Here is a 20,401-nt window from a genome sequence, read left to right on the forward strand (position 1 = left end):
TTTTTTTAAAAAAGAGGTCATTGTAACCATTTTTGTGGGGATAAATATAACCAGATTTGTTCTGATTTAAAATTTTAAAAGATTACTTTGGCTGGAGTATGGAGAACAGGTTGGAAGAAGGCCACTACAGTTGGTGATGGATAAGTGAAATAACGCATTATCTCCTAATTGCATTTCTTAGTCATTATTTTCATTACTATTGGGATTGAAAAAATGTTCATATTTTTATTGAAGTTTACATTCCCTCTAATTATTACGAATTTCTTATTCATGTTTTTGGCCCACTTTTAATTGGTACATTACATTTTTATAAATTAATTTGGATGACTCACTTATATATTGAAAAACATTAATCCTTTATCATGTTTGCAGTACATAATATTCCCAGTTTTTATTCTGTAATTTAATTGTTTTACAACATAGAAAATTGTTCACTTATATTTTCTTTAGTAGTTTTGTGTCTTTATCCTAATATATAAAAATCCTGGGTCCGTCACATCCACAACAACCGGAGGCTTGACCAACCAGAAGTCAGTCCTGCAGTCAGCACTGGGTTGCCGTGGCAAACCAGCGCTGACTGCAATGGCTGCAGGCGCAGTGACCCAGCACTGACTGCTGAGGGGGCTGCAAATCTGGCCCGGAGAGAGGCCTGAAGAGAGAAGCAGGGTCTGATCTATAGCCTCTGTGGCAGCTGTTGATCAGCACTTGCCTCTCTCTTTCTCTCTGGGCTTGGCCAGTGGCCGCGCCTCCATTTCTCTCCAGGCCTCCACCGGGGCTGCTGATCAGCCCCGCCTTTCTGATCAGGCCCAGCTATAGGCCCGGAGACGCTGACTGGCATAAACTGACCAATGAGAACCAAATCTGGGTCAACTGTGAGGAGCCAGTGGGTGCCTAGGAGGCGGAGCTTTTGATGCTGACTGGCATAGAAACCAACCAATCAGAACCAAATCCGGGTGAACTGTGAGGAGCCAATGGCTGCCTAGGAGGCGGAGCTTTTGATGCTGACTGGCATAGAAACCGACCAATCAGAACCAAATTGGCCAGCAGAGGAGGGCAGTTGGGGGCAAGATCAGGGGAGGGCAGTTAGGGGTGATCAGGCAGGCAGAGGCAGTTAGGGGCGATCAGGCTGGCAGGGAAGGGCAGATGGGGGCGAGATCAGGCCAGCAGGGGAGGGCAGTTGGGGGCTATCAGGCTGGCAGGGGAGAGTAGTTGGGAGCGAGATGAGGCCAGGAGGGGTGGACCATTGGGGGCAGGATCAAGCTGGCAGGGGAGGGCAGTTGGGGGCAATGAGGCCAGTAGGGGAGGGCAGTTGGGAATGACCAGGCCTGCAGGGGAGGGCAGTTGGGGGCCATCACGCCATCAGGGGAGGGCAGTTGGGGGGACCAGGCTTGCAGGGGAGGGCAGTTGGGGGTGATCAGGCCGGCAGGGGAGGGCAGTTGGGGGTGAGATCAGGCCGGCAGGGAAGGGCAATTGGGGATGAGATCAGGCCTGCAGGAGAGGGTAGTTGGGGGCGAGATTAGGTTGGCAGGGGAGGACAGTTAGGGGCGATTGGACCGGCAGGTGAAGGCAGTTGGGAGCGATTGGGCCGACAGGGGACCAGTTAGGTGTTAATCAGGCTGGCAGGGGAGCGGTTAGGGGGTGATCAGGCTGGCAGGCAGAAGCGGTTAGGGGCAATCAGGCAGGCAGGCAGGCAGGCAAGCGGTTAGGAGCTAGCAATCCCAGATTGTGAGAGGGATGTCGGACTGCCAATTTAGGGATCGGGCCTAAACCGGCAGTCAGACATCCCCCAAGGGGTCCCAGATTGGAGAGGGTGCAGGCTAGGCTGAGGGACACCCCCCTCCCCCAGTGCACGAATTTGGTGCACCAGGCCTCTAGTCATTTTATATTTGTATAATAAATCTGAAATTTATTTTTATGTGGCATGAGTTTAAGATATAAATTTATATTTATCAAACATAGAGCAACAGAGAGAGAGAGAGAGAGAGAGAGCGAGAGAGCCTTACACTGGTCTGCAGGACTGTACGACCTAAATGCCTATTACTTCTCTAGCTCTGTCCCCTATTTTTTTTCTTTATTGTTTGAAGTATTATAAATAGTAGTACATATGTCTCCTTTTTTTTTTTTCCCCCATTGACCTCCCCCCGGCCTCCCCTACCCCCCAGTATATGCCTTCCCCTATTATTCTCTCTCACTCTGTTCCAACATACTTGCTTCCTTGTTCCTCCAAAACATGAAGCTTACTTCTGTCTTGGGCCTTTCATCTGCTTTTCCCACTGCCTGGAATAATCTCATGCCAAAGAGTTTCATCACTTGCTCCCTTAGTTCTTTCAGATTTCTGCATAAATGCTATTTTACCAGTGAAGCTTTCTTTGACAAACTTATATATAAAAACACCTCCCATCACCCTTTTCCTGCCATCTAGCTTTATTTTTCTCTAAGGAATTCACCACCACCTGACATACATATATGTGAAAGGCCCATGAGGACAGAAAACTTATCTTGATTTTGTTCACTACTGCATTTCCAGAATGTAAAATGGCACCTAAAAATAAATAAATAAAATGGTACCTGGCACTGGATACTAAATATATATTTGTTGAATAAATAAATTGGGGGGGGGGGGAGAGTAGCTGTATATACACTATTATAAAATGATACCTAAAATAAATTAAGTAAAAAAGTAAGGTACAGATCAGTACTGTTTTTATTTGCATTCAATGCTTCTGGAAGGTTACCTATAAGGTAGGCAACTGAGGACTAAGGAAGGAACACTTAGACCCTTTGTACATGTACATGTACTATCTATTCAGAGAAATTAATTAAGGCCTTGCCTTTCCAAATAAGAAATACATAAGATAATCCTTCCGAAAGGACTACAATTCATACTTAAGAACTCAATTAGTATTTACATTTGAACTAAGGTGCATTAGAAAAAAATGAAATAGAATGTTTTAACATCATTTCATAATATACAACATATGTTTACACACATTATCTTATTTCAGTGTCACAGATATCTAGTCAGGCAAGGTGAGCATATATTCATTTCTTCCATTAATAGAAAAGAATGCTCAGAAAGGTTAAGAAACCTGATTATAGTTAACACAGCACAGGCTAAGCTCAAGCCAGATCTCCGGATTCTACGTCTTTTATTTTCTCAGTGTATTTGATGAGTGTGGCCTGGAATTAACAGTTCTCTTATATATTTAAAGACATAAATTTACCTGATGATGAAAACAGAAAAAGCTTCAATGATGCTGTCATTATGATGTCTCAATTGACAGGCCATTTTAGTGTTTAATTAACTATAAAGTGGAAAATATATTTGACACTATTGTAAAATGGATTACTACTGAGTCACAATGACAGACAATATTTAGTCCACAACCATATATTTTGTGGGTTGAAAATGTAACAAAATAGGATTTTATTGATAGTGCCGTTCAACTAAGCAGAATTAACTCAATAAGCTATGCAGAGAACATAAATATACATTGTATATTAGTCTAGAAAAAAGGGCTTTAAATATACAATTTCAGAAATATCATAGTAAAGGCAATTATCTTATATAATAGCAAAACACATTTAAAAAGTAGGAATTCATTATATGATGCTATCAGTTCTCTATATATTTGACATATAAAGAAGAATCCTTAAACAAAATTATTATATAGATGGTTCAAAGCACATGCTACTACAAAGTAAAATAACTAGATTACTCTGCAATGAAAAGGAAGTCCAATTCCTCAATACAACAGATACTGATTGAAAAATTATATTCTTACAACTAGAAAGCTAAAATCAAACATAAAGGCAAGTGATATTTTTCAATAATCAAATAAATAAAATAAATAGGAACATCAGCCAATGTTGACTCAGGGATCAGAAAATTCTGGTATTTCCATTATCCAAGGGCAGCTAACAAAGGGTTCACCCTCTTAATTTGCCCCAGAAGGCTGATTCTTCTGCCCTGCAGAGCTGTAACTGAAAATGAGAGAAAATAATCCTTGGGTTTTAGAGCATTTAGACAACTCAGATGCCTTCAGAATTATCAGCACATTTAATCTATCAGTAACCCAATTAGATAAGAAAGGATCTACCTTCAATTCAGCATTTCCCAAAGGATGATCCACTGCATGGTGGTCCTTTCAGGACTCTTTTTGAAAAGGGGGTAAGCTAATATTTCCAAAGACACTCCATTCCATGCTATATTTCCTCTCTTGGGCATTTGATATTAAAAGTTCAGAAAACTTCTCCAGTCGATACAACTGTTTTGCCTTAACTCAGCATGTCCCAAATTCTAAAACTCATTTCCCCTTAAAACATTTCAAGGACATTAATTTTGTTTTTTCTGCTACCTCACTGGTCTCTCCAGTGCCTCAGCCTTTCTTTCTCTTTTCTCCTCTATCTGTCCTCACTCACTTGATGACCTCATACCATGAAATGATTTTAAATACCATTAGATGCCTACAATCAGGTGGCTGAACTCCAGGCCCAAATACTTGTTTTTATGGACAAACTGGAATCTTGTTCTTCCTTATCAAAGCTGCTCAATGTGTAGTCTATTCATGCGCTTGAAACAAATTCTATTCTTCTAATGTTCCTGCTAAAAATCTTAAAGACATCTTTGACTCTTCTCTCTCATACTCCACAATTAATCCATGGGCTCAACCTTCAAAATATATCTAGGAGCTAAAAAGTCCTTGGCACTTCTGTGCTATCATCCTTGCTCAAACAGTCATTTTCTATACCCTGGGTTAGCATTCTTCCATCTCTGCTCCCCTTAAATATATTCTCAACACAGTTATAATGATCCATTTAATTAAAAGTCAGAGCATGTCATTCCTTTGTTATAACCTCCCCCCTCACACCAATGACTCCCCATTCCCCTTTTCTTTAAAAGCCATAATCCTTAACCATGGTCTGCAAGGCCCTTAGATCTGTTCTCCATTACTTCTCTAATCTCACTTTCTATATACTCACCTTCCGCTCCACTCGGACCTCCTTACTGTACTCTGAACAGTCCAAACATGTTCCTGTCTTATTGCCTTTGTAAAAAATGTACCCTCTGATTGGAATGTTCTTTCCCCAGAAATTAAGTAACATCCTAGCTGTTCATGTCTGTTCAAATATCACATTCCCAGTGGTGCTTATCCTACCTTGCATTTAAAATATGTCCCAACATTTGACCCTCTAAACCCCCAAACCTCTACCCTGCTCCATTTCTACCACTTGGCATTTATTATCTTTCATTATAAATACACAGTTTATTTTATTTACTAAGCCACTCGCTACAGAATGTAATCTCTAAGAAAGATTTTTTTATAAGTTTTATTCACTGATGTATCCACAGCATCTAGAAATGAGCTTCACATATAACAGGTGCTCAAAAAACATTAAGTGAATAAATAAATGAAACATACTTATTCACAGACAACAGAGAATTATTGTGTGATACTTAATATTTATCATTTTTCCTTTGTATTCTGGGCAAAATTAGACATGGTGAAAAAAGACAGCATTAGAAAGCATCTCTTCCTGACAGAGATGATTTTATTATCTGCTGCCACAATTTTTTAAAGATTTCTGTAAATTAATAGAAGGGCTTTAATTTTCACCAAATTATATTGCCAAAATAAACATCACTACATCACCCGGCCAGCATGGCTCAGTGGTTGAGCATCGACCTATGAGCTAGTTTGATTCTTGGTCAGGGCACATGTCCAGGTTGTGGGCTCAATCCCCAGTAGGGGGCTTGCAGGAGGCAGCCAATCAATGATTCTCATCATTGATGTTTCTCTCTCTCTCTTCCTCTTCTTTCCTCTCTGAAATCAATAAAAATACATATATTTTTAAAAATCACTATATTTACGGTATTAACCTGACTATACAATCCTAACCCTGATTACACACCTGGGAATATCTATAAAAATGCATAATCCAGGCCCCGTTGCTTTCCAGTGGTACAGTCCTGAAGGCATTCTTCCATAGAAGCATTCACCACCTCAGAGTTAGTGTTTGGTTAATAGTGCCTTTAATTAGGATCATATGGAATAATTAACTGTCTCTCTTACCTAATATTTTCCATGATTTCATAGTTTAATTTTTAGTTCTTTCAATTATTCCAACATTCAACTAAATTTCTCTTGTTTAAATTTTACACCACTTATAAAGATGAAATTTATAAGGAAGAAATACCAATAGAACTGCTTATGTTAATTTCAGGCTTTTCTTAAAATATTATTCATAAAATAATTCTTAATTATGCAAAAATTTCACTTATATAGGTGGGAGTATTACTAAGTTTTAAGAATTATGCATTGCAAATATTTCTACTTGTTTTATAAAATACTCTGTAAAATCACACTAATTGGCGTCAACTTAAGGAATGAGTAATTTACAAAATGTTACTTTATTACATTGAACTACATATATTACATTAGTCCTTTGTAATTTCCTTAAAAAATTATTAAAGTCATTGTTTCAATGAACACCTGATATATTTATAGTTAGCATTTTAATTATTTACAATAAATTGGGTAAAGTGAAATATGTAACATCACTTTATAAAAATTTACAAGGTATTATCATTATTGAATAAATGGTTACAAAAGAAATTTGAAAGTGCCAGGAAGCATATACAATTTAAAATGTATTATACATTCTCTCTGAAACATTATTTATTCATTTGTTTAAAAGGCTTCTTTTCAATGATTATGAAAGATAAAAAAGTCCAAATGATCGTAAGCTCTTAATAAATAATGAATGAATCAGTATATTTTAAATGTCAAAGTCAAGTTTTTAGTTGCAATTATCAAATCAGAATATGCTACATCTAGTGACATGAATAACTATCTTTTTCTATCATAATAATACTGCCAACAGGGGTCATATGCACACAGAATTACCTAAAATTAATCAGATGGCCAGTTTTAACCTATCTGCCACTAAATCAAACTATTAAGTAACCAATTCTACACCCACATGGAGACAAGAAAATATTACTAACCATACTCAGAAAACAAAATGTTTACTAGCTAAAGTTTTCAAAACCCTGATAAAAGAAAAAACTTTAGAAGTTCCTCTGAAAGACTGCACATGCCAGATAGTTATCAAGAATCATAAGCAATAAAGTGAGGTCCTTTATATCTGATGCGACAGTAAAAGAGAACAAAGAATTATAACTCATAATTCACAATGTAAGATATTTGAATCTGTTTAACACTCAAACTATACTTTCAGAACCACATAAACAAAAAACTACTAAAATATTAACTACTAGTGGCCCGGTGCACAAAATTTGTGCATGGGGAAGGGGATTGTCCCTCAGCTCAGCCTGCACCCTCTCCAATCCAGGACCACTCAGTGGATGTCTGACTGCCAGTTTAGGCCCATGGGATCAGGCCTAAGCCGGCAGTCAGACACCCGTCTCGCAATTTGGGACTGCTGGCTCCTAACCGCTCACCTGCCTGCCTGCCTGATTGCCCCTAACCACTCTGCCTGCCAACCTGCTTGCCCCCAACTGCTCCCCCTTGCCAGGCTGATCGCCCCCAACTGCCCCCCTGCTGGCCTGCTTGCCCCCAACTGCCCTCCCCTGCCAGCCTGCTCACCCCCAACTGTCCTCCCCGCCGGCCTGATCACCCCCAACTGCCCTCCCCTCCTGGCCTGATCGCCCCTAACCACCTCTGCCGTGGCCCCGCCACCATGGCTTTGTCCAGAAGGACGTCCAGAAGGCCTCCCGGTCTAATTAGCATATTAACCTTTTATTAGTATAGACTAGAGGCTTGGTGCACAAAATTCGTGCACGGGGGGGTGTGTCCCTCAGCCCAGCCTGCACCCTCTCCAATCTGGGACCCCTTGAGGGATGTCCGACTGCCCATTTAGGCCTGATCCAGGTAGGATTGGGCCTTAAAGGTCAGTCAGACATCCCTCTCACAATCCAGTACTGCTGGCTCCCAACTGCTCGCCTGCCTGCCTTCCTGATTGCTCCTAACCGCTTCTGCCTGCCAGCCTGATCACCCCCTAATCACTCCCCTGCCAGCCTGATACCTAACTGCTCCCCTGCTGCCTGTTTGCCCCTAACTGCCCTCCCCTGCAGGTCTGGTCACCCCTAACTGCCCTCCCCTGCAGGCCTGGTCACCCCCAACTGCCCTCCCCTGCAGATCTGGTCCCCCCCCAACTGCTCCCCCCTGCAGGCCTAGGTTCCCCCCAACTGCCCTTCCCTGTAGGCCCAGTCACCCCCAATTTCCCTCCTCTGCCGGTCTGGTCACCCCTAACTGCCCTCCCCTACAGGCTTGATTGCCCCCAACTACCCTCCCTTGCAGGCCTGGTCCCTCCCAACTGCCCTCCCCTGCTGGCCATCTTGTGTCGGCCATCTTGTGTCCACATGGGGGCAGCCATCTTGTCTGTTGGAATGATGGTCAATTTGCATATTACTCTTTTATTAGATAGGATAGAGCCCTGGTGCATGGGTGAGAGCCGGCTGGTCTGCCCTGAAGAGGGTCCCGGGTCAGGGTGGGGATCCCCTTGGGTGTGGGGCCTGCCTGGGCAAGGGGCCTGAAGTAGTTTGCAGGCTGGCCACACCCCCATTGGGGTGGGGGTCCTCGCTGGGGGGTGTGGCTAGCCTGGGTGAGGGGCTGAAGGCCGTTTTCAGACTGGCCACACACCCTTAGGGATGGGGGTCCCCGCTGGGGGGTGTGGCCTGCCTCAGTGAGGGGCTAAGGGCCCTTTGCAGGCTGGCCACAACTCCATTGGGGTAAGGGTCCCTGCTGGGGGCGGAATGGGCCTGGACAAGGGGCTGATGGCAGCTTGCAGGCTGGCCACGCCCCCATCAGGGTGAGGGTCCCCACTGGGGGGTATGGCCGGCCTGGGCGAAGGGGCTAAGGGCCATTGGCAGGCTGGCCACGCCCCCTACAGGGTCTTCGCTGGGGGGCATGACCAGCCTGGGTGAGTGGCTGAGGGCTGTTTTCAGGCTGGCCACACCACCTTCAGGGTTGGGGTCCCCACTGGGGGGCGTGTCTGGCCTGGGCGAGGGGCTGATGGCCATTTGGGGGTGGTCTGCAGGCCAGCCAAGCTCCCAGCTTTGTCCGGAAGGATGTCCAGAAGGTCTCAGGAAGGTCCCTGGTCTAATTAGCATATTACTCTTTTATTAGTATAGACAGTATCATTATCTATGATGGTTCTTTATATGGACTGCACCCAACTATCCACAGACAAAGCCAAGGACATAGCTCATGCTTTTTCACCCTTGCCACAATTGACGTTTTGGGTTAATTTTTTGTTGGGTGTGTGAAGTGAGGGGCTGTCCTGTGCACTATAGAATGTTTAGCAGCATCACCAGACTCTACACACTAGATACCAATAGCAATTACTGTGAAACTCAAATTCAATTAAAAAATAAATAAATAAAAACATTGACAAATGTCTCCTGGGGCAGGGGTGGGGATGGAGGGGGGAGTAAAACTGCCCCTTGGTGAGAACCACCAACATAAGATGAAAGAAGAAAGGAATGAAGAAATAAAGGGAGACAGGGAAAGTATTTGTACTAGGTATTCTTAAACAGTTAATAAAACTATATAAAATAAGTTTAATTTCTAGTTGGTGGATTTAAATGTGTTTATTGTAGTTTAAGGATATTTGTAAGAAAAAAAATCTTACTGTGAAAACAATAAACACATCTCAGATAAATAATATTCTACTGTTCTTAAGAAAAAAATTAATAAATAGCTTTCTGCTTATTTCTTACTTCTATCTTAAGAATAACACCCTACCTTCCTGCTGTCTCCCAGGAATAAAAACAATTGCAGTCTTTGTTTTCAGTTCTGAAGGCAAGAGAAGAGCTTTTTCCTCTGACTCTACAGGTGGTTCCTGAAAGTGCTCACCAGGTGACCTGAAGGTGACTGACAAGTCTATTTTGCATTTACAAACAAGTTTAATAGGACCTGCATATTAACAAGAGCAACAATTTGTTATAGAATAATTGACTTTTGTATTCACTTATTACCTACATACCACTCTTCTGGTTTCTTGTTTGATTACTCTTTGGCTTACCATAGATGTAACTGATCGTGCATCTTCTTCATAATTTATTACCGGAGGTGGCTCTTTTCCATCATTTTCTTGCACTTTTTGCTCTAGTAATTCTTTCTGTGCTGTAAACTTTGCCTCAGTGCACCTCAGCTGCTGCACAGACTGTTTCAGCTCTTCAAGTGTCTGTTTTTGGCTTATTAGCAGCACAATACTGAAAAAGAACACATTAAGTATTGACTTCTTTAAGAAATGCAGACTTTAAAGAAACCTTGTATATATAAAGAAATCTTATATATGCTTTTGTTTTCATCTTTATGAATCCTACAGAATCAGAAGAATTAGGAAACTAAATAGATTTTGAGTCATCACAGGAGTAGCATTAACAAAATGGAAGAAAATGTTTGGAAGCTCAAATCAAATTCAAGATACTTTCAAATATATTGCAGTCTATAGCATTCATTTTATTTTACAGCTAAACCATCTACCTCACAGAGTACAGACACTTAAGTCCAGAAGCGAAGGACCTAAAATGAATTAACATTACTGAAGAAGAATCTTAAACGTACTTCATATCTCACATGGAATATAGCTAGGGTCAAATCTGTTCCTAGAGTAAAATAAATCAAATCAAGATGACAGCCTGGGACCAGGTTGTTTGGATATTGGGAGAAGTGTGTTTTCAGAGTTGGGGGAAGCTGTTCTAACTAACACTAAGGGCTGAGCTGTTATAAGGGAATGAGCATAAGTCCCCAAATCTTTCCAATGTCGTCACTATAAAAACAAAAGACTTTCCAATCCCTCCGTTGGAGAACTAAATAGCCACATGGTGCCTTATGTGACTTTTTACCCCTTGGAGGCTGCCCCTAGTGGAAATTTCAAACTAACTCACCATATTTAAGCCACACACACAAAAGAAAACCCAGGTAGTGGGGAACACCTTTGGAAACACTGTCATACACAGTATAATAATATCTTAAAGAATTGTGCCATGCACTACTGAAAGTAAGTTATTTATATGTAAGAGACAATAGATTGTCAATAGAGGAAGCTTTAAAGTTGGAGAATAAGGTCAGAATGTTAACTTCTTCAAAAAGAACTTAAAAGGATCAACATAAACTGGGTAAGTAATGGTAGGCAGAAGGTAAGAGAGTTTTATTTATAAATATGATGCTGATTGATTATTTGAAACTCAATTCCAATCAAACTGAGTAGGAAGAAACCTCTGTGATGCTCTAAAGAAAGCTGAAATCTCCTCAATTATATTGCCATGAATTTCAGGAGATTAGCCCAACAAAAAGGTAGAGAATTGATTAATGTAAAAAGATTACATTCAGTGAAATTTTATTTATATAACATTCTTAAAAAGACAAAATTGTAGAAATGGAGCACAGATTAAATGATACTGGGGACTTAGAAGGGGGTGACCAGGCTGGCAGGGAAGGGCAGTTGGGGGGAACCCAGGCCTGCAGGGGAGAGCAGTTGGGGGCAAAAGTTAGAGGAAGCTTTAAAGTTGGAGAATAAGGTCAGAATGTTAACTTCTTCAAATAGAACTTAAAAGGATCAACATAAACTGGGTAAATAATGGTAGGCAGAAGGTAAGAGAGTTTTATTTATAAATATGATGCTGATTGATATTTTGAAACTCAATTCCAATCAAACTGAGTAGGAAGAAACCTCAGTGATGTCAGATAAGACATTCTGACCTTATTCTCCAACTTTAAAGCTTCCTCTAACTTTAAAGCAGTGTAGCTACAAAAGTACAATATGAGGGAATCCTTGCAGTGATGAAAACGTTCCAAGTCATGACTGTATCAAAGTCAATATCTACAATTATAATATTAAATTATACTTTTCCTAAATGCTTCCATTGGGGCAAAGTGAATATCAAGTACACGGGACCTGTATTAAGTCATATACATAGACAGCAATCTATAATTACCCCAAATTAAAAATTTAATTGAAAATATATATCACTGTTGAGGTCATCATGCTTCTTCTGGTAAGGTGAGGCTTTTGTCATCTCATATGCCCTGGGTTCCTAAATAATCTGTTTTAGGGACAGGCCTTTTTTATTCTCCTTCAGAAGTTCTAAGTATCTACTACATTGTACCACATTGTAATCAGAAATTCTGAGATACTATCCTACTATCGAGAATTAGGTTAAAATATAAATTTCTTGGTTTTTATTTTAGTGGTTGTTAAAACCAATGAGACTTGCAGGGGCAGCATATGCCCTATTATATGACTACTAGAGACCCGGTGCACGACATTCGTGCACGGAGTGGGGGTGTCCCTCAGCCCAGCCTGCACCCTCTCCAATCTGGGACCCCTCGAGGGATGTCCAACTGCCCTCTCACAATCCAGGACTGCTGGCTCCCAACTGCTCGCCTGCCTGCCTTCCTGATTGCCCCTAACTGCTTCTGCCTGCCAGCCTGATCACCCCCTAACCACTCCCCTGCCAGCCTGATTGATGCCTAACTGCTCCCCTGCCAGCCTGTTTGCCCCTAACTGCCCTCCCCTGCAGGCCTGGTCCCCCCTCCCCCAACGGCTCTCCCCTGCAGGCCTGGGTCCCCCCCAACTGCCCTTCCCTGCAGGCCTGGTCACCCCCAACTTCCCTCCTCTGCCATCCTGGTCACCCCTAACTACCCTCCCCTGCAGGCTTGATCACCCACAACTGCCCTCCCTTGCAGGCCTGGTCCCTCCCAACTGCCCTCCCCTGCTGGCCATCTTGTGGCGGCCATCTTGTGTCCACATGGGGGCAGGATCTTTGACCACATGGGGCAGCCATCTTGTGTGTTGGAGTGATGGTCAATCTGCATATTACTCTCTTATTAGATAGGATAGAGGCCTGGTGCATGGGTGGGGGCCAGCTTGTTTGCCCTGAAGGGTGTCCCGGATCAGGGTGGGGGTTCCCTTGGGGCATGTGGTGGCCTGGGTGAGGGGTCTGTGGTGGTTTGCAGGCCGGCCACGCCCCCCGGCGACCCAAGCGGAGGCCCTAATATGTGGGATTTATTTATCTTCTATAATTGAAACTTTGTAGCCTGGAGCAGAGCCAAGCCTTCTGCTCACTCCTTGGCAGCAGCCATTTCTGTTGGGATTTATGTATCTTCTATAATTGAAACTTTGTAGCCTGGAGTGGAGGCCTAGGCCGGCCAGGGCTGTAGAAGCTTGGCTTCCTCCATCGCCGGGGGCAACCCTAGCCTCCTGCTCTCTCCAGCTCCGTGGCTGCCGCCATTTTTGTTGGGATTTATTTATCTTCTATCATTGAAGCTTTGTAGCATTGAGTGGATGCCTAGGCCGGCAAGGGTGTGCAGAAAGCTTGGCTTCCTCCATTGCCGGGGAAACCCAAGCCTCCCTCCTGCTCTCTGTGGCCGCAGCCATCTTGGTTGGGTTTATTTGCATATTCGCTCCTGATTGGCTGGTGAGCGTGGCTTATGGGTGTGGTTTGTTGGTGTAGCGGAGGTATAGTCAATTTGCATATTACTCTTTTATTAGATAGGATAGGATGGTCAATTTTCATGTCTTATAATGAAGTCAATGAGCAATACTAGCTTCTTCCAATTAATCCTATTAAGCTCTATGTATAATGACAACTTCACATACATTAACATCTTGCTTTTGTTCAATAGTTTTTTTAAAGTATTGCTGTAATCACTATACAACATACTATACAATTATTTTATATGCTTATAACACCATTGAGCAAACAATTATGTGTATATTTTAATAAGAAGAAACTTATAGTAAATACATGATTAAGTAATACGAGATGCATAAGAAGCCATAAAGTAAATTTAAAAAACGGAAGGGATCAGAACCTATGCATGTGCTACTTATCGCTATCTCAAACTCCTCTTCATGTGGATGGCACCTTCTGTCTTTCAGGTCTCAGCAAAGATGCCATTTCCCAGGAGACCCCTGGCCACCTAGCTTAAGTAGGTGCTCCTCTATTCTATCAGAACTACCTGTTTCTCAGCAATTATCACAATTGTTAATTTCTTGTGTTGTATGGGTGCATTCCACAAAAGTAAAAGCTTCATGAGACATGTAGCCATATATGTCTTACCTTTCATTATATTCACAGCACTTAGCAGACATGCAATAAATATTGTTGAATTAATTTCCTATTTACGTAGCACATATTTTTGGTAATACAGGTAATTTTAAAGTGCTGAGTCCAAGTTAAAAAGTACCCTGAATTTGCAGACTAGAACAATATTTTAGATGGTTCAATTCTTGCCTTCCCTACAGGCTAGATGTGGCATTTTGCAAGTCTCTTAAAACTTCTGGGCTACAGATATCATATAATTTGAAAGACAATTATGAATCAAAAGCTCTCTTAAGATCCTGCATGGCTCCATGAATTATGATTTTATGATGTAGAAAGTATTTTTAAGTACTAGGTGATATTGGTACAAGATTAATCATTCTCTTTTTGAAACTAAAACCAAGCACTAAAACCAATAGTAATGTTCTAGCTCTTTATGCCATTGAGTCATAAAAGACATATGCTTGGTATATTGTCCCATAAACTATTTTCTAATACAGCAGTCAAGGATCATAAATCAAGTGAAGATTTATATTATTTCCAGTTGAGTAAACATACTCTAAAAGTCATGAGTAAAGATATGTACACTAGAGTGATACTTTATGTTATATTAAAATCATACCATTTCTAGTGGTTGGCTTTATTCTCTTTACCTTATTTTTTTAGATAAAATTCTGCAACATTTCAACTGAGGGCTACTTTATTTATATGAGCTAAAATTCTGCTCTTGTGTGAATTTCATGTTATATAAAAATCATTCTCTAAGTTCACTTTTCACTTTATATTACTCAATTATAGGAATCAAAACTATCCAATGATTTCTTATATAATTTATTTTGTCACTATTATTATAAGATGTTTTAAAGATAATTACTTAAATCCAAATTTGTAGGTTTTAACTTTAGTCCTTTATTATATTATATTTTGATAGATCCTATAATGGTATTTCTATTAAGCACAAAATTCAGTATGATTCCATGAATTTAAGAATGTAAATAGTATTTGTGAGGAAATGTAGTTTTATTGTTTTTGTTATTTTCAAGTAGCACTGTAATGAAGCTAATGTGTTACAGAGTAAAAATAATTCTAAATCTACTTTTAAAACTGAATAAAAATTGATTTTAATTATTTAAGTGCACTTAAATATATGTAGATATATACACATATACACACACAAAAAGGAAACATAAAATTGAAAATCAAACATTTCCCCAGAATCCCTAAAGACTATTTGTTTAGCAAAATACTTTAACATGTTATTCAAAGACAAACTTCAACCCTACTAATATCTAAATTAATGAGATTCCACAATGACTATTTCATTATGTAAATATACTTAACACTTTTAAGATTTTTTTATTGAAGCTAGCAATAAAACCCCCATGGTAATGAAGGGCTAATAGAACTTGGGTTAAACAAGACTCATCCTCTGAATTGCCTGACATAATTACCCCTTCTAATTTATTCTCCTAAGAGCACTATTAAAATCATAAGATCAAGCAAATGCTGTGATCAAAAAAGATAGAAACTTTGGAGTCAGGGACTCATGTGTTTTCTACCACTTATTAGGCATGTGATTCTAAGTTTTCTAAATTCTCCTAAAGTTAAAATACGAGCAATTATATAGAAAGCAAAATAAAGATAACATTCATTGGCTTATATATATAAAGTATCCAATAGAACGTGTAGAACAGAGTAAGAACTCAAGAAATGCTATTTCCCATATATCCACCACCCTTTACATTTAAGCCCCCTCTCCTCTACTCCCATTCTCATCTCCTGATAAATATAAATAGGTGAAGGAACATGGGTCACACTGATTATGTAGATAAAGAGAGAGTCCAAGTCAATGATTTGAGTCAAGAAAGCATACCAAAAAGAATCAAAGAAACCCACAACTTCTAGATTAAGATAACACTTGAAGATTGCCTCTTCCAACAATATATGGCCATACATGCTGGTGAGAGGGTCAGCTACCTTATTGTCTTTCTTTATAACCACTAAATTTTAAAACAGGAGTCATTTACAATGTGTTCATTTACAAGCTGTAAAAAGTAGAACTACTTTGTCTTTTGTACACGTGGGAAGAAATTTATTTGCAAATGGAAAAAAGCAAAAGATAATTCTATTTTGAATGTAATATTAGCAATGGTTGATAGATTTTATTTTTATAATCCAAATAGAAGATTGAGTGAAACAAAACTGAAATTTTTCAGATTAAAGGAATGCCCAGAGTAACTTAAATTTCTATTCTCACCTCTGAAAGGCTCAGTGACTCCAATATGATATTTAACACCAAGCAGTAATAAGAACCATCCTATAAATGAGAGGCACAGCTACTACCATGCTGAGTTGTATAATAGGACAGATGGTGCTGCCATTCACTGAAATAAGGAATACTAAGAGTGAACTGGGTTGGATTGAATTGGGTTGGATTGAAATTTTTAATTCAGCCTTGGACACAGAAAATTTAGGGTATTTTTAAGACACCCAAGGAGGCCTGTCAAGTAGGCAAATGACTGCATGGCCAGACAGTTCAGAGGATCTGGAAGTAATAAATTTGCATCACCTTTAGGCAATCACCCAGAGATAGAGTTCAGGGAGGTGAGTGGCATAACCTAGGGCAGTGGTCAGCAAACTCATTAGTCAACAGAGCCAAATATCAACAGTACGACAATTGAAATTTCTTTTGAGAGCCAAATTTTTTAAACTTAAACTTCTTCTAACGCCACTTCTTCAAAATAGACTCGCCCAGGCCGTGGTATTTTGTGGAAGAGCCACACTCAAGGGGCCAAAGAGCCGCATGTGGCTCGTGAGCCGCAGTTTGCCAACCACGGGCCTAGGGCCATGCCTTTAGTAACTCCAAAATGGATTGGCTGAGTGGAGGAAAATAGGTTTATAAAGAAAGAGTGGCCAGAAAGAGAGGAGTAAAATCTGGCATACTGGGTCCCAAAGGCCAATTGAAAAGAAGAAACATAACCCTAGCCAGTTTGGCTCAGTGGATAGAGCGTCAGCCTGTGGACCGAAGGGTTCCAGATTTGATTCTAGTCAAGGGCATATGCCCAGGTTGCAGCCGATCAATGATTCTCTCTCATCATTGATGTTTCTATCTCTCTCTTTCTCTCTCTCCCTTCCACTCTGAAATCAAAACATATATTTTAAAAAAAGAAAAGAAACATAAAGTCAATAAAGTCAGATACTGTGAGGATATCAAGTAAAACAGTTGCTAAATTTAGTAATGTAGAGATAATTAGTGATCTTACACATACCTATTTCAATAGTGATGGGCAGAAGCCAGAGAGATATTAAGTTGAGAACTAAGTGGGAGTTGAGAAAATGCTTGTGCATAATCACTCTTAGAACAAGTTTGACTAAAAAAAACAGAAAGCAAAGACAGAGGAACTATGAAAATTTAAAAAGAATTATCTGGAGTGGGCAGAGAGGTGAAGATTATTTTTAGGATCAAGCACTAAGCAAAGCCCTAACCAGTGTGGCTCAGGTGGTTTAGCATCATCCCATGCACCCAGAGGTCACCAGTTCAATTCTCGGTCAGGGCCCAGCCTGGCTCGATCCCCAGTATGGGGAGTGCAGGAGGCACCCGATTCATATTTCTTCCTCACTGATATTTCTCTCTCTCTCCCCCTCTCCCTTCCTCTCTCTCTAAAATCAATAAAAACATTTTTTAAAGACAGGCATATTTAAAAAGTGATACAGGATCCTGTTGAGAGAAAAAGGTGGACATAATACATAAAATAATGCAAATTTTCTAAGAAACTAAGAGATGATGGGATACAAAAGACAGACACAAGAAACAGACTTAGAATAAGGAACAGTTCCTCTATGGAAGTAAGGAAAGAGAATGGGAACAAATGTGATGGATTTGGATATCTAGTCCCAGAAAATAAGAATTGCCACCTGATGATTCTAACTCTTTCTATAATGTAGGAGAGATATTCTTTGACTTCAGTGGGAGAGATAAGGAGATCAGAGATTTGAGAAAAGTAAATATTTGAAAGTTGTGAAAATAAGAGCAAGCATAGACCAAAAAGAGAAATCCTACTCATCACAATTTCCTTGAGTATGTGAGAGTATAACAGAAAGAACTCTACTTGGGCCAGTCACATGAAAGAAACTAATCCCTGTTGGAGATGCAAATCATTGCCAAAGTCGAATTAGAATTTTTAATTTTTTTCAAAATTTACTTAAAACAGTAGGAAACATAATTAACACAAAAAATAAAAGCAGAGTTTAACAAGACAAGTAAAAGCAGAGGTTTTGGAAAAACATTTACAGATCTAGAAATCATCAAGAAAAACAATGGTGAAGCAGACTGCTATTTTTTTTATAGCAGATTTTTATAGGTGAAGCAGACTGCTATTTTTTAATATGTTTGCTTCCCTCTAACACAGTAGAAGCCAATTTCTACATATAACTGGCCTGCCATTTTCTTAACAAGGAATTCACAATGAATCTTGTGGCCAGTGATGAGGGAAAGTAAAAATAACTTTTAACAGGTTTTTTCAGGAAAGTGTTTAAATGTAAAATATTAAGGTATATAATCTGCACTCTATATTAACAAACAGACGCTATTTTTCTAGAGTCCTAGAAAGTATCTAAGTTTTATACTTAAAATGAAATTTCAGCTTCTAGAAATTTTAAATCCATAATACACGTAAAAGGAGTATTTAGTAAAATTTTATCAATTACACTTTCTTCCTTCAAGTTATTTTTGTTTTACTTACTCAGACTTCTTTTCATAGGTCTTAGAAGATTCCTCAATTCTTTTCTCCAGCTCCAGGACAGCCTCCTCTTTGTTTAATAGCATTTGCTGTGTCTGCATAAGTTCCTCTGCTAAAGTTTTCAACCTAGAATGGACAATTTCCTCATTATCAATCCCATACATTAATCACATTCACTTCACACACACTCATACACACACACATACACTCAAGACATTTAAGGTTGTGATGTCCAAAACAGTAGCCAAATGTAATTTAATTTAAATTAAAGTAAAATTTCAGTCCCTTGGTTGCATTTGCCTCATTTTAAGGGCTGAACAGACACATGTGGGTAGTGGCTACCTTATTGGATGGTACAGAGCAGACCATTTTGTTGTTTTTTGTTAATCCTCACCCAAGGATGTTTTCCATTGATTTTTAGAGAGTGGAAGCAGGGAGGTGGGAGGGAAGGGGAGAGGGAGAGGGAGAGGGAGAGGGAGAGGGAGAGGGAGAGGGAGAGGGAGAGGGAGAGGGAGAGGGAGAGGGAGAGGGAGAGGGAGAGGGAGAGAGAGAGAGAGAGAGAGAGAGAGAGAGAGAGAGAATATGAGAGAGAGAATATGAGAGAGAGAATATGAGAGAGAGAATATGAGAGAATATGAGAGAGAGAATATGAGAGAGAGAATATGAGAGAGAGAATATGAGAGAGAGAATATGAGAGAGAGAGAATATGAGAGAGAGAGAGAGAATATGAGAGAGAGAATATGAGAGAGAGAGAATATGAGAGAGAATATGAGAGAGAGAGAGAGAGAGAGAGAGAGAGAGAAACACCATTGTGAGAGAGACATATAGATTGGTTGCCTCCCAGCTGGGGCAGGGGATCCAACATGCAATCCAGGTACATGCCTGTGGTCGGGAGTCCATTTTATTAATTCCACCTCATAAAATTTATCCAAAATAATATGCTTCAATGCGTGAAAAAAGATGTAATCACAGGGATGTTTATTGTGGCACTACTTGTAATTGCAATAAGCAAAGGTGAACTTACTATAACACTAATGACACATAACCTTCAGGCACCTCACTTGCAAGATACCTTCCAAGGGTCTGTACTTAATTTATATTTGTAAATATGTATAGTTTTGTTCTAGTTCCCACCCAAAAAAAAAATTTTGTAAGCTTCAGTCTCCACAAAACCTGCTTCCACCCCTGGCAATATTAACAAACTGGGAAATAATTTAAATGTCCATCAATAAATAACTAAATTCAATAATCATGTTACATGAAAGCAGTAGAACACTGTACCCTATTAAGAGTTCATAAATGTTAAGAGAACAAGGCAAAAGACTATGCACAGAATAACCCCACTTAAGTAAACAATTTATATACATGTAGTGCTTATATATACATACTGAAAAGATACATACATTTTTAAATGAATTAACACTGGAAACTAGAAATGGGGTCTATAAAAAAAAGAGGGAGAACCTTGATTTTCATTGTATACCCTTCTGTAAGATTTTGCAGATTTTTATTATCTGCATGCATTAGTCAATTTTGAAGGATTTGACTGTATTTAAAGATTAAAAAGCCTAAAATAATTACTATG

The 20,401-nt window shown here is 39.9% G+C and overlaps 1 protein-coding gene across 4 annotated transcripts in view; it reads right to left on the minus strand.

Annotated features, from left to right (window-relative positions):
* Positions 1-20,401, minus strand: part of FER (FER tyrosine kinase) — a 310,506-nt gene that overhangs the window by 203,141 nt on the left and 86,964 nt on the right. For 2 of the 4 annotated variants that reach the window (XR_013961110.1, XR_013961111.1), the window contains exons 9-11: positions 18,820-18,942; positions 10,051-10,240; positions 9,771-9,941 (exon numbers count right to left, since the gene is read on the minus strand). Coding sequence is in view for 2 of the 4 variants with exons in the window: in XM_080678365.1 (XP_080534491.1) it covers positions 3,931-3,984; positions 10,051-10,240; positions 18,820-18,942 (367 nt within the window). In the remaining 2 variants the exon portion in view is untranslated. Of the gene's footprint in view, positions 1-2,688; positions 3,985-9,770; positions 9,942-10,050; positions 10,241-18,819; positions 18,943-20,401 lie in introns of those variants that run through there. The other 2 variants (XM_080678365.1, XM_080678364.1) reach the window with 2 other exon arrangements.

Source organism: Plecotus auritus, assembly GCF_963455305.1.
Source record: "Plecotus auritus genome assembly, chromosome: 7".
NCBI lineage: Eukaryota > Metazoa > Chordata > Mammalia > Chiroptera > Vespertilionidae > Plecotus > Plecotus auritus.